The sequence below is a fragment of the Rattus rattus genome, chromosome 8 (assembly GCF_011064425.1).
Source record: "Rattus rattus isolate New Zealand chromosome 8, Rrattus_CSIRO_v1, whole genome shotgun sequence".
In the NCBI taxonomy this organism is placed as follows: domain Eukaryota; kingdom Metazoa; phylum Chordata; class Mammalia; order Rodentia; family Muridae; genus Rattus; species Rattus rattus.
The window spans coordinates 52728740-52742242 of NC_046161.1; the positions used below are offsets into that span (position 1 = coordinate 52728740).

The 13503-nt window shown below is 45.6% G+C and overlaps 1 protein-coding gene across 10 annotated transcripts in view; it reads right to left on the reverse strand.

Moving 5' to 3' along the window:
- Positions 1-7065: 7065 nt before the first annotated feature.
- Neo1 (neogenin 1) overlaps positions 7066-13503 on the reverse strand; it is a 153079-nt gene continuing 146641 nt past the window's right edge. For 6 of the 10 annotated variants that reach the window (XM_032909403.1, XM_032909405.1, XM_032909407.1 and 3 more), the window contains 3 exons: positions 12880-13143; positions 10319-10455; positions 7066-9549 (listed from right to left, as the gene is read on the reverse strand). In XM_032909403.1, the coding sequence (XP_032765294.1) occupies positions 9466-9549; positions 10319-10455; positions 12880-13143 (485 nt within the window). In that variant the 3' untranslated portion in view covers positions 7066-9465. The remainder of the gene's footprint in view (positions 9550-10318; positions 10456-12879; positions 13144-13503) is intronic. The other 4 variants (XM_032909398.1, XM_032909397.1, XM_032909400.1 and 1 more) reach the window with 1 other exon arrangement.

Below are 13503 nucleotides of genomic sequence, written 5' to 3' on the forward strand. Positions count from 1 at the left end.
AAGTGGAAGGGCTGCTTGCATTTCTATCGGCAATTATAGAGTGTCTTAGTCACTTCATCTCCTTACGCTTGCAGTTGTCAGCAGCAATGTCCCCGCTCCAGAGCTGTGTCATGCAAACTCTGCTTTCAGTGTGCATCCCCACAAGGACTAAGGGCGCTGTCCATCACTTCAGGCATCTGTTTCCGCCCATGTATGTTCTGGGGTAAAAAACGCTTATTCAAATTTTCACACAATTGTTTCTCACAAACCTTCCATTTTCTTATCGTTGAATTATAACTAAAATACTCCACATATAAGTACTTGATAAAATAGTTGTTTGGGATTTATTTTTATAAGTTTGTGACCTACCTTTTTATTTTTTTATTTATGTCTGTAAAGATCAAGTATTTTCATTTTGCTGATGACCAACTTGCCAATGTTTTAGCGATTTGTGTTTTCTGGCCAGATAACTAAAATGACACAGTGGAAATTATCTGCAGCATGGGAAAGTCAGAAACAGTGATGAAAGTACTTTAAAAAGCAGGATATAGAGAAACAAAATAGGAAAATGCCACATGTAACTTTTATCTTATCAGTAAATGCATTATATGTAAATAGGCTAAACATTTAAATTAAAAGCAAAAGGCATACAGAGAGGAATAAAACCTATGACCTAGCTGTATACTGTCTACAAGACATAGGCATGTTATTCTTAAATATACTACTAGGTTGAAAAGAAAAAATGTGAAAGATACACCAGGTAAACAATGGCCAGAGGACGACTAGAGCGTCACTTTAATACTGACGAACACTTAAGGGAGAACTGCTAAAGACAGAGGATATTTTATGAAAATGGTTAACCAATAAAAAATATAACATTTATAAACATACATGCATGAGGTAAGTCTGAAAGAAGTAGACAAGTCAGCAGTAATAACTGCCAACTCGTGTTCTTCTTTCAGGACTGGGATAGCAGATGAACTGAAGCATGAGAGTTGATTTAAAGCCAGAGGTGGTGGTGCACAACTGTATCCCAGCACTTGGGGACAAAAGCAGGAGAAGCAGAGTTTCAAGGACAGCCTGAACTATACGAGAGCCTGTCTTCAAATAACAAAAAGCAAGCAGAAGACCTGGATAACTTAAACCAACTATACCTACAGGTGTCTCTGAACACTTCCTCCAACACACCCCAACATGCATATGAACATTCTCCAAGACAGACCACGTGGTAGGCCACAGGTCTGAATAGATTTAAAGGAGATGAACTCATATAGAGTATATTCTCTGATCAGAAGAATGACTCTCCCTCTCTCTCCCTGCCTTCCTCCCTCCCCCCACTACCCTCTCCTTTCTCTCTTACACACACACACACACACACACACACACACACACACACACACACACACGCACCCCAAGCAGACATCCTGCCAAACATGGGATGCAGCAAAAACAATGGTAAGAGAAATTTACCATTCTCTGTTCCTTCATTAGAGTTATCCCTTACATCATTTAAAAGCATTTCTGTTGTAATTATCTAGTTACCTGCTCCTTTGTTTTCTCGTTAGATCTGGTCCAAGCAAGCAGTACTGAGAGAAACTGTTCACTGTGGTGATTTCTGTTGTGAAGGATCTGTGTTCTCCTCTAGGCTGGCAACAAGTTAGCAATGTATGTCTAATCCATGCTGCATACCCAGGCACCATGGGCTCCAGAAGTATCTGGAAACAGTGTATAATTCCTAGAATTTTGGAAGAGGAAAACCCATTCCAACAGACTCAATATATTCCTTTCATAATAGCTGCCCATGCCACATTCTCTTTGGCTTCAGTTCCAGTCAGCTTTCTTTCCATTAGTCTAGAGTGTTCATAAGTATTTCCTCCACCTACCATCTCCACCTACCATCTCCCAGGCAACGTTGTCTATAAGAGCCTGCTCTTGTCATTTGCCTTCAAGAATGCCAGCTCTTCTTTCCTCTTTCAGAAAGCTGTGAACCACTCAGAATTCTCAGTAAGAACTTTGTGCGTCTGTGTATGTACCGGTGTCAGTCCAGCATGGAGCTGGAGATCTTCAGGCATTAGTTCTTGACTTCCGCCTTGTTAAGTAGGGTCTCTGCTGTTTGCAGTTGTGTATGTCTCTATCTCTCACCCCTATCTCTACCTCTTTCTGTTTCTGCCTCACCAAAGTGCTGCAGTTACAAGCCTGTGCCACTCTGCCTAGCTGTATGTGGATTCTGGAGATTCGAACTTGGGTCCCTGTACTTTACTCACCAAGCTGTCTCCCCACTCCAAGACCTGTTTTTGAGTTTATGAAAGGTACCCACTTTATCCTTGACTCACTAGGCTGGACCCCCGACCTGCAGCATCTGATCTGCCACATGCAGCTCAAGTGGGTCCAGCCTTGTGTCCTTGAGCATTCCAGAGAATGCTCTGTGGATGGATAGCACCAGCTTTCTCTGTCCAGCGAAGGTGGCCAGCCAGCTCTGTGCACAGGCCTCAACCTTGGCCTGCTGGAGTTCTGGCATTTATCCCAGTGACAGGAGGTTGAGTCTGACATGGATGCCTAGGAGATGTCTTCTTTCAGGCATCCGTGTGAAGTGGGCAGCTCTGTAGCACCTCTATCTGCCATCGCCTGCCTATGGGCTCTCTTCTGGCACTCAGACCTGGCAGACGAACATGCCTTCCTAACGATGTGTTCCCTTGCAGGAAGAGCTTGAGCTTCATCAGATTCCCTCAGAGCTAGGTCATGATGCACTAGCTCTCTGACTTCAGGTCTTATCTTTCTCACAGGAGAAACTCATTTAGTAAAACCCTACAATGCATTAGGCACTAAGGTGGAGAATCCAAACACATAGTTCTCTCCTTGAGAAAGTCCTTATGTATTGGAAAAAACATTAAAAAAAAAAACTGATCAGGGATCTAGTGAGATAGGGTCTTTAAAATGCACATCTACTGACAGAGCCAGTGGTGAGGTGAAGGGGAGAAGGAAAAAACAGTGCAGAGGCCACACACAACGTTTATTATGCAAAGGCAGTCTGCTCTGTTGCCAGGACAAGTAAGGAAAGGAAAGGGAAGAGGTCAGGTGGGCCATGCTGAACTGTTGTGCAGGAAACTGCATGGTGTTGAGCAAGGGAGAGAGAGCTTAAGTTAAAAAAGATACTAGCCTGCTGTAAATAGTCACCACCAGATTCCATGTGAGACTAGACTGCTCAACAGACAAGGAAGTGGCACTCTGGGGGACATCTGAGAGGTAGGCTTGACAGAACTGGCTGAGCAATGAGTTTAAGTATGGTGTAAAGAGCTTAAAGTGGTTCCCACACACCCATCTGGGAGAAGGAAGAGGTGCTCATAGTGGGGCAAGCATCTAGCAACCAGGTGACAGTCTGCCCTAGGACCCTGAGATCTTTGAGGATCTGGACACTTCTGGCCAGGGCCCAACTGTACTGAAGGTCTTGCACCTCTCCTTGATACCATGGATTTCTTAGCTTCAGACTCCTAAGGTCTTGCCTCCAGAGGGCCCATCCACATGGGTCAACCACACCATGTCAAGCTTTTGATGCTCGTCTCCTTGTCTAGAGGTCTCATCTCAGTTTGTGCAGTGCCTTGTTCCCAGAACAGCTATCACTTCAGACTTGGGAATAGGAAGGGACTACTTCATACAGAGTCAAGCAGCATTAGGGCTTGCTGCAGATGCACTCACTATAAGAAGTTCTTTCAGAAATTTCCTGAACAAAACACCCATGGCTTATGCTCTAAGATCAAGAATCGACAAATGGGTATCTCATAAAACTACAAAGCTTCTGTAAGGCAAAGGATACTGTGGTTAGGACAAAGCGGCAACCAACAGATTGGGAAAAAGATCTTTACCAATCCTACAACAGATAGAGGGCTTATATCCAAAATATACAAAGAACTGAAGAAGTTAGACAGCAGGAGACAAATAACCCTATTAAAAAATGGGGTTCAGAGCTAAACAGAGAATTCACAGCTGAGGAATGCCGAATGGCTGAGAAACACCTAAAGAAATGTTCAACATCGTTAGTCATAAGGGAAATGCAAATCAAAACAACCCTGAGATTTCACCTCACACCAGTGAGAATGGCTAAGATCAAAAACTCAGGTGACAGCAAATGCTGGCGAGGATGTGGAGAAAGGGGAACACTCCTCCATTGTTGGTGGGGTTGCAGACTGCTACAACCATTCTGGAAATCAGTCTGGAGGTTCCTCAGAAAATTGGACATTGAACTGCCTGAGGATCCAGCTATACCTCTCTTGGGCATATACCCAAAAGATGCCCCAACATATAAAAAAGACACGTGCTCCACTATGTTCATCGCAGCCTTATTCATAATAGCCAGAAGCTGGAAAGAACCCAGATGCCCTTCAACAGAGGAATGGATACAGAAAATGTGGTACATCTACACAATGGAATATTACTCAGCCATCAAAAACAATGACTTTATGAAATTCGTAGGCAAATGGTTGGAACTGGAAAATATCATCCTGAGTGAGCTAACCCAATCACAGAAAGACATACATGGTATGTACTCATTGATAAGTGGCTATTAGCCCAAATGCTTGAATTACCCTAGATGCCTAGAACAAATGAAACTCAAGACGGATGATCAAAATGTGAATGCAGATCGCTCCTGAGAGACACAGCCAGAATACAGCAAATACAGAGGCGTATGCCAGCAGGAAACCACTGAACTGAGAACAGGACCCCTGTTGAAGGAATCAGAGAAAGAACTGGAAGAGCTTGAAGGAGCTCAAGACCCCATATGTACAGCAATGCCAACCAACCAGAGCTTCCAGGGACTAAGCCACTACCCAAAGACTATACATGGACTGACCCTGGACTCTGACCTCGTGGGTTGCAATGAATATCCTAGTAAGAGCACCAGTGGAAGGGGAAGCCCTGGGTCCTGCTAAGACTGAACCCCTAGTGAACTAGACTGTTGGGGAGAGGGCAGCAATGGGGGAGGTTGGGAGGGGAACACCCATAAGGAAGGGGAGGGGGGGGGGGATGTTTGCCGGAAAGGGAATAACACTCTAAATGTATATAAGAAATACTCAAGTTAATAATAATAAAAAAAAAAAAAAAAGTTCTTTCAGATGCCCCAAGCCATTTTCTCGATTTCTTCATGGGAACACTTCCCTCGATCTTCTTAAAAATAGAACTCTCCAGGCCCGCCCTACCCATAGTTAAGGAAATTACAAATTATCCTTTCTCTGAAATGCAGCAACTGCTCAGCTCTAGATCTCTGGGTAAAGGACTTCTTAACATGAGCACCAGCCATTAACCTTAAGGGTAACAGAGATATAAATAGTATTTTATTCCAATATTACATAGCATGAAGAGTCTGACGTATTATTTATGTTCCTGTTGGCTTTAACTGCCAACTTGATATGGCGTAGCATCATCTGAGAGGAAAGCTTCCACAGAGAAGGAACTACCTAGATCAGATTGGCCAGTGGGCAGGTGTGTGGCAGCCCGCTGTACTAACTGATGTAGGAAGGCCCAGGTGGCTGCAGGTGGCACCATCCCTCTGAGGCAGCCAACAAGAGGCGTCTTTCATGTCTCTACTCCTTTGGAGGTGAAGTGATCCCTTGCTTGGAGATAATGCTGTGAAACAGCAAATAGGGTGGCTTAGACTTCTCTCATGGACTGTGACAAGAATAGTAAGCCCAATACACCCTTCTCTCCCTTAAGTTGCTTTTGGACAGTTTTTATTACAGCAGAATGAACTAGAGCATTTCATTTCCCTTCAGTTAATCTTATGTCTTCCCCAGTACTGTTATTGCTTTTTATTGGTAGCTAGAAACCCAAGGTTACAGTCTTTGTGTGGCCAGGGGTGGCTCCTCTTAGCTTCTGCTTATTCACATGACCTTAGCCAACCATTTGGTGGCTTATTTGATGCTGTCTAGTCTTTGCAGATGGTGCTACCTGCCCCTGGCAGGAAGGTAGATGACTGATGGGGCCAGAGGAGCTTTTTCCTTTCCCCAGAGCTTTGTCCATGTTGTTCAACTTGGAGTCAAGTTGAGGGCAACTTTTAGTCCTCAGAACCACGGTAGTTGTTGAGGCACAAGCTTGATTTCTAAGGACTCTGAGAGGCAGGCAGCTCTCTTTCAAGTGCATGCCAGGTCTCCAAAGGGGCCCAGGGACTCAAGTGGAAGGGCCCAGGTATCACAACACCAAGAACCCATCAGTTTGAGGTCCTTGCAAGGTAGGGAGGGGATAGTGCAAGAAGCCTCCCAGCAGGCCCTAGACCTCATCTTTAGAGCTGTTTGTCTACTCATCCAAGAGACAGGCATCTCAGAAAGCAGGAATTCTTGTCTGTATTGAGACCACATGCTTGCGGACTCCCAGAGCTGTCATTGGAAAATGTGCCTAGAGTGCCATCTAGGGATGCAGAGGGGAAAGCTCAGGTGATCGATGTGGCAAGAGATGTAATCTCAAGAGCAGCTTTCCCGGGCTGGAGTGGCAGTGTATCCGTACCTACTTGTCTGTCTGGATGCAGAGGTAGAGGGCAGACAAGCATTCTTGGAGCTTTGGGACTCTGACCATCCCAAAGCCAGTCTAGCATCACTAACAGGGATGGTGGGCTCTATCCAGGTTTCCAGTACAGGCTGGCAGCAGGGCAGATGGACACAGAGCTGGAGGGACACTGCACTCTTGATCTAGATCTAGCTCTGTCACAGGCTAACAGACGCAGGGAGCCTGTGGCTGCTGAGGTCAGCACTATTCCAGGCATGGAAACCTGAGAGATCTTAAGAGTGGAACTCTCAGCCTCTCCGGCAGGAAGGCCAACTCAGCACGATACTGGGCACCTCGGGGTAGCTCTGTGCTAGGTGCCATTCCTCGGGCTTCCTCGCCTGCCCCGTCCCCTGGCAGCAACAGCGGGAAACGGACAGGAAGAAGACACCTCTTTGGGGCTGGCAGTCAGACACTTCTTTTATTACTTGCTACCTCTGCCCAGATTGCCACTCCACCTCCTGTCTTTAAAGCAGTGAGAGCCACAGAGAAGTCATTAGAAGCTGCAAATAGGAGCCCCCCAAACTTTTAAGGGAAAGAATTTTTTGACCAGACCAGTTTGATTGGATTAAAAAAGTGTATTGGATTTCCAATACTAAATAAAAACATGAAATTGATTTTAAAAAGCCATAGAGTTTTACAGCATCAATTACAGAAAAGGCCAAACAAGTGTGTGCAGGGCCAGTCCCAGCAGCCCTCAGGCCCCTCAGCCAGGCAGCAGACACATTCGTTCCACACCTCCCTGAAGGAAGCTGCTGAGCACAGCTCAGCTAGGACACAAGACACACAATGGTTTAGTTTCCAGAATCACAGGAAAATATAAGACACATCAAACTGTGAAATGGTGTAAGACAGAATAGCTTTGCATTTTCTCAATTTAAAAAAATTCCCCAACTTTTAAGTTACTTTATTTAAAAATACATCCCTCCCCACCCCATCGAAATTCTGTGGCAGTATCCAGGTACCAAGGCCCTGAGGTAACAGAAGTGCTGGGGTCCAATGCTCTAAACAACCTAGCATGCTCTGTGGGCAAAGGCTAGACACTGTCTGAGGAATCTAGCCTCCAGGAGGCCAGAATGCTCTGACAGCTTTTTGTAGGACAGTCAAAGCACACTGGTTGTCCCAGAACCCTGCCTGGTGCCGTCATGTGACCAGCTAGAAGAGCAACAAGAGTTAGATCACTGCATTTTTCAAATCCCCCACCCACAATCATACAAAGAGCTCATCTTGTTGAAAGTAAAAAGGGTAAAACCGACCTAAAAAGGATAATACAACCCATGTTCCAGGACAGGGAGGCTAGGACAGCCAATGGTAGTCTGAGTGGTCTCACTGGCTAAGGAGCCCAAGCCCAATTTACTTTCTATCCTGTCCTCCAGGGATCTGTTGGAGAAGATGAAGCCTGAGGGTTAGTCTTATACTTTTCATTATACATTAACATAAAAAGCAACCAAATACACACCTCAGCTTACCTCTTTAACACTCTGCAGTCTTCTGTGTGTGGCTGAGCCCTCAGCACACCTGGAACCTCCTGCTGCCTCATTCTAACTGGGATTTGGCTGAGCTGCTGGGATAGATGAAGGCACCTGCTTCCACGACCCTCTCTCCACTATTTCTGTTCTCTGCTCCTTACAGAATTAAGTCCAGACACAAATGGGGAAGCCTCATGGGCACCACCCCATCTTGCCTCTCATCCTGGTTGATGTGCTCAGGAGAGCCTCTGCAATGTGGGCATGAGGGATGCCTGGCTGAGGGCTGGCACCCAGAGAAGCAGGATTCCTATTTGGAACAGGAAGCCAAGCTCCTGCCTTAGCATTTAACTTTCTAAAGAGAACCAGTAATAGCAACACAAAGGGAGTCTCCCCTGTGCTCTCTAGCTTCTCAGAGTAGAGTCAGGCTGAGGCTCTACTTGGCAATTAAACAAACATCCCCAGGGACCTCAGGGTGGACACTCCAAAAAGGAAATGACCAAGATACCAGGGCAGCTAAATCATCAAAACCATCCAATGTACAAGAATTTATAACCAGATCCGAACAAAACTCCAGTTGCTATGCAGTGACACAGATGGACATGCCAGGAAAGGACACTAAAGATACTGCTTCCATTCTCTGCAGGCTTCTGGTACAAAGTACATTGACAGAAACATTCATGGGGCCTCAGCCGCCCCTCCATTTCCTATTCCCAATCCCCAACCCCACCCCAATACTGAATTTGACAGAAAGCAACAAACAAGTCTTTTCAATGTTACATTTCATTCAAATAGATCTGTAATCTCACAGTGATGAGAGGAGAAAGTCAGGCCTTTAATAATTATAATAAAAAAATAATAAAAATGCTTACAAACAGCAATACAACATGTCCTCCCCTCAAAGTGATGGATTAACAGCTGGCAGAGGATGCAACGTCTCATAATTAAAAAACAGAAACGAAACCCAGAACAAGCCAATGCTTGCCAGTGGTGTCAAACCACCTCACTGTCGATGACTTTCCGTAAGGAACTGGGAACAGCAGTCAAGTGTCAACTGCTTGCAGAGGACATCCCTTGGCTTCTGATAGTGTTTTAAGGTAAAATAAAATAGGACACAAAACTGTACATAAATGCCAATGTCTACACTCCATAAAAGTGATGCAGTTGCAGCACAGAGACACAGCCACTGACCACAGAGTAAAAGGCAGGTCGTACTTCTTGCCTCTTCCCTGGACACAAAATCTTGGCCCATAGTGCCCAGTCCTGCAGGCTATCAGCAGGCAGAGGGAAGCTGCCTCGACACAAGCGTGATCCAGGCTGACCAGAAGGCAGGTGGCTGTGCCCAGAGCCGACCCCACATGGAGGCACTGGCTGGTTTGCTGGCTCCTGCTCTCAAGTGCTGTCCTCTCGTACTCTGTACAATTCCTTGTTTTCAAGGTTCAGTTCCAAGACTTCGAGACTCAGACTTGGAGTCCTTTCCAGGTGAAGGTCATCAAGCCGTTGTGATGGCATTTAGGTCCTTCATGAGTCCTTCCAGGTGGGCCATCTCTTTGGTCAGCTCATCTGGTTCATAGCTCTGCGGATGGGAGAACACCATTACCGGGAATGACCTGAAGAGCTTCCAGAAAGGATAGCTTGGAGTACCAAGTAGCTGGGCCAGAACTGTCAGAAGAAGCTGGCCTACCTGAAACCAGTCTGGTTCCATAAGATCAGAAGTAGCAGGAAGTACTCAAGGCCATTAATAAAGACGGCATTTTTTGACAATATACAATGCTTTTCTCCTGACATACATATACTCCTCAGCCCACAATGACCTCAAGGCAAACGTTCTGTTGCTTTCCTTTTCTAGATCTCCGTCAGAGAAATATAGTGTGTGCCTGCATCTCTGGACCTAAGCATTCTCTTTAGAGAACCCCATATCTGGAAATATGGGTGCTGTTTAGTAGGGTTTGAAAGCAATCTTAGGCACTTTCTCTTCCAGTATCCTTCTCAGAAAAGGCACAGAACGGGGAGCTCAGGGGTGAAGGAACGTGTGTATATTCATAGCAGGAAGAAGGCAACAACTAGAAGGGTTAGAAATAAGAGGAAGGATGTGTGTAACTAACTTTGATGGGATGATAAAGCACCTTAAGACTTATCAGAGTAGGTCTGATATCACACCAAACCCATAGCACATTCCCACAGGGTGTGGAGATGCTCCAAGGACGCCTGCTTGATGAGTGATTACATCTGCTTTATATGCACAGTGGCAAAGACCTCAGTGTACACAAAAGTACAATCAGCTAACAGCATGCGCACAGCTCCCTTAGGACATCCTGGCTAAGCTGAAGGCCCCATGAACTTACACTCTCGGAGTCTTCCAGCATCCTGGTGGTCTCCTGTACTTCAGGGGCACTCGGTACAACCACTGGCATAGGAGGCCGGCTCCTTCCTAAAGTCCCGATGGAGGCTGTTTTCACTGAGTGAAGGTGATGGTTGAGAGCTGAAAGCAAAGGGCATTATTAGGTTGTGGCTGGGGTTGTATCCACTCGACCTCAGTAGTCCACCAGGAGTGAATGCTGTTTCAATGTGAGGGATGCCTACAGGCCCAGAGAAGGATCTGCTCTGAGAAGTTACTGAAGCAAGATGGAAGAAAGAAGGTAACAGGGCATCCAAGAGGTCAGAGAAAGTCTGCTGCCTTTAGAAAATTAGTATTTTCTCCCAATGGTTCTCAAAGTATGGTGAGCTACAGGTTACTCATAACTATCTGTGTATCATTCATTACCACACAAGGTAACGCATGCCTTTTTAGCGTGTTTGATTTGTATTGAGGGTACAGCAACATGGACAAACTGTTCAGAGCCTTAGCAATGAAGGCAGTAGCAGTAAGCTGTGAACTTAACCAGGGCCATATTGTTATAGTTCAAAAAGTCAACATATTACTCTTACTGAAGCAGTAAGAAATTGTTTTATTAAATCTTAACTCTCAATTACACGTAAGAAAGTGCAAATGTTCTGCTGTATGCCACACACAGAACCATCTTCAAGAAGGGAACCATGATAGACTCACTGGCCAGCTGAGGTTCTATCATGTGACAACAAAACTTTTAATTCAAAGGTGACTGACATATGGGTCATTGAGATATTTTCTAGAAACAAAAAGAAGTGGGCTACGAACTTAAGGGAAATATGACGGATACTGCCGATGTTGAAATCAAAGTTCTCAGTGAAAATTACCATTTTGAAAAACTTGTTTCTGTTATCTGACAGTGGAAGCTTCTTATAGACAATAAACGTGTGAATATTTGGAGGATTTTTTTAAGTTAGTGAATCAATGTCCAATGTGTGTTTCAGTGTTACACATCCAAATCATGAGCTAGACCAATGCAACCCAGTGAGCCAGAGCATGCAGAGTCCATGCACAGACAGAGATCCCGTGTTATAAATCAATCTTTAAGAAGATACAACTTGCTGAATTTTCCAATGTATCAAAAAAGAATACCCAGACTAGACTTGGTGGCATACATCAGAAATCCCAACACTAAGACAGAAGGATTAAGAATTCTAGACCAGTGTGGGCAATATAGAAGCCCCCTTTTTCCAAAAAGGAAGTTCCTAAGTATCTAAAGGTTATGAAAGCGCACTGCCGCTTGTTAACTGTGTACCTGTGAGGGCAGATTTTAACAACCAGAACAACCTGTCACGGGAGACTGAGTGCAGGGCAGACAGGAGAAGCCAGCTGCCTTCTGTCAAATCAGACACATACAAGGTAAGGGAAACTGGAAGGCAATGATAGCAGTTCACCAAAAATGGGCAAATGAAGTAAATACTAAAAATTTTCTTGTATTAATTCCTAATATGATAAATGCTGGCACACTCCCTATGTAGAAACAAGACTTGTTTTGGGATTCTTAGATTAGTCCATCCATTCTCAGCCTTGGCAGTGGTCCTGATCCGTGTGTCCCTGGACTGGCACTGATCTCTGAAGAGGCTTTGAGAGACTAAAAAGGTTTGAGAACCACAGACTTATTCTGAAACAAACCACAATAAGCAATGGCGGGAGTTTGTTGCTGAGCCGTGAAGTACAGCAAATGAGCGCTCACTGTCTTCAGACTCCTGGTTTTCAGTTCTGGCCTCCCTGACCCTTCTGCAGCCTGTAGTGTCCTTTAGAGTGGGGAGATTCCAGGAGCCTAGGCAGGGCGGCTCTGTTGTCCAAACCTGTGCCGCTGGGTTTTAATACCAGGATTACACATAAAAACACAGTTCCAAAGTTCAGTCCCTGCCCACCACTACATTATGCTGTGGCTTGTATGTTTTCCCCACAAAGGGGACAATGACACAGAGCTTCTCTAAGTTCCTATGAAAACCTTGGAGGGTATTTGCTTGTTCTTTAAAATGGGAAGTAGGGGGAAGTGGCAGTGGCACATGCCTTTAATCCTAGCACTCAGGAGGCAAAGGCTATCTAGTCTAGACAGCAAATTCCGAGACAGACAGGACCACACAGAGAAACTCTGTCTAAAAAAAAGGAGGAGGAGGAAGAGGAAGAGGAAGGGGGAGGAAAAGAAAAGGAAAGAAAGGGGATTCGAGGGTGGCATGGGAGGGGCGCCCTCACTCCAGCACAAGGGTGGCATGGGAGAGGCATCCTCACTCTAGCACGGGGGTGGCATGGGAAAGGCGCCCTCAAGCCAGCACAAGGGTGGCATGGGAAAGGCACCCTCACTCCAGCACAAGGGTGGCATGGGAAAGGCACACTCACTCCAGCACAAGGGTGGCATGGGAGAGGCACCCTCACTCTAGCATGGGGGTGGCATGGGAAAGGCACCCTCACTCCAGCACAAGGGTGGCATGGGGGAGGCACCCTCACTCCAGCACAAGGGTGGCATGGGGGAGGCACCCTCACTCCAGCAGTGCTGCTCCCTTTACTCACCTTGCTGGGACAGTAATGGTGTGCTTGGCAGTGCAGGATCATAGATAGGAGGTCCCGGGGGTGGGATTGCTGGTACGGCGAAGCTCTTCAATGGGTGGGAAGGGCGAACATGAGCTGTGGGAAGACTCTGGCCTGAGTCCTCCTCCTGGGAGCTGGCCAAGTAAGAAGAGCTAGTAGCACCTTCAGGATCCTGATGATCAGTGCAGCATGTTTGAGACGAGGATGCTGGCATGGTGTCCGTGCTGGGGGTATTTCGAACAGATTCTATAGCAGGAAAGCTTAAATGTTAGTATTTCTTTACTTTTAAAATATACAGTTGTGGCTACTTCCAGGGGTTCCCTAAGCCTGTCCGATAAGCACTTGAGGAGATCAGTGCTAGTGCAGAGACATATGGATCAGGACGGCGGCCGAGGCTAAGAATGGATGGACTAAACTAAGAATCCCAAAACAATCTTGTTTCAACCAGCTGTTATTTTTCTAGTTATATACATAGGTAGTTGTAAGTTCATATATTTAAAGTACTTATTATGGAGTTCTTATGAAGGTTCCAAAGACTAGTGTACACAATTTTTCAAATTTCATTCACTGATTGGTAGTCTTAGAAACTGACCATCCCCAGACAAC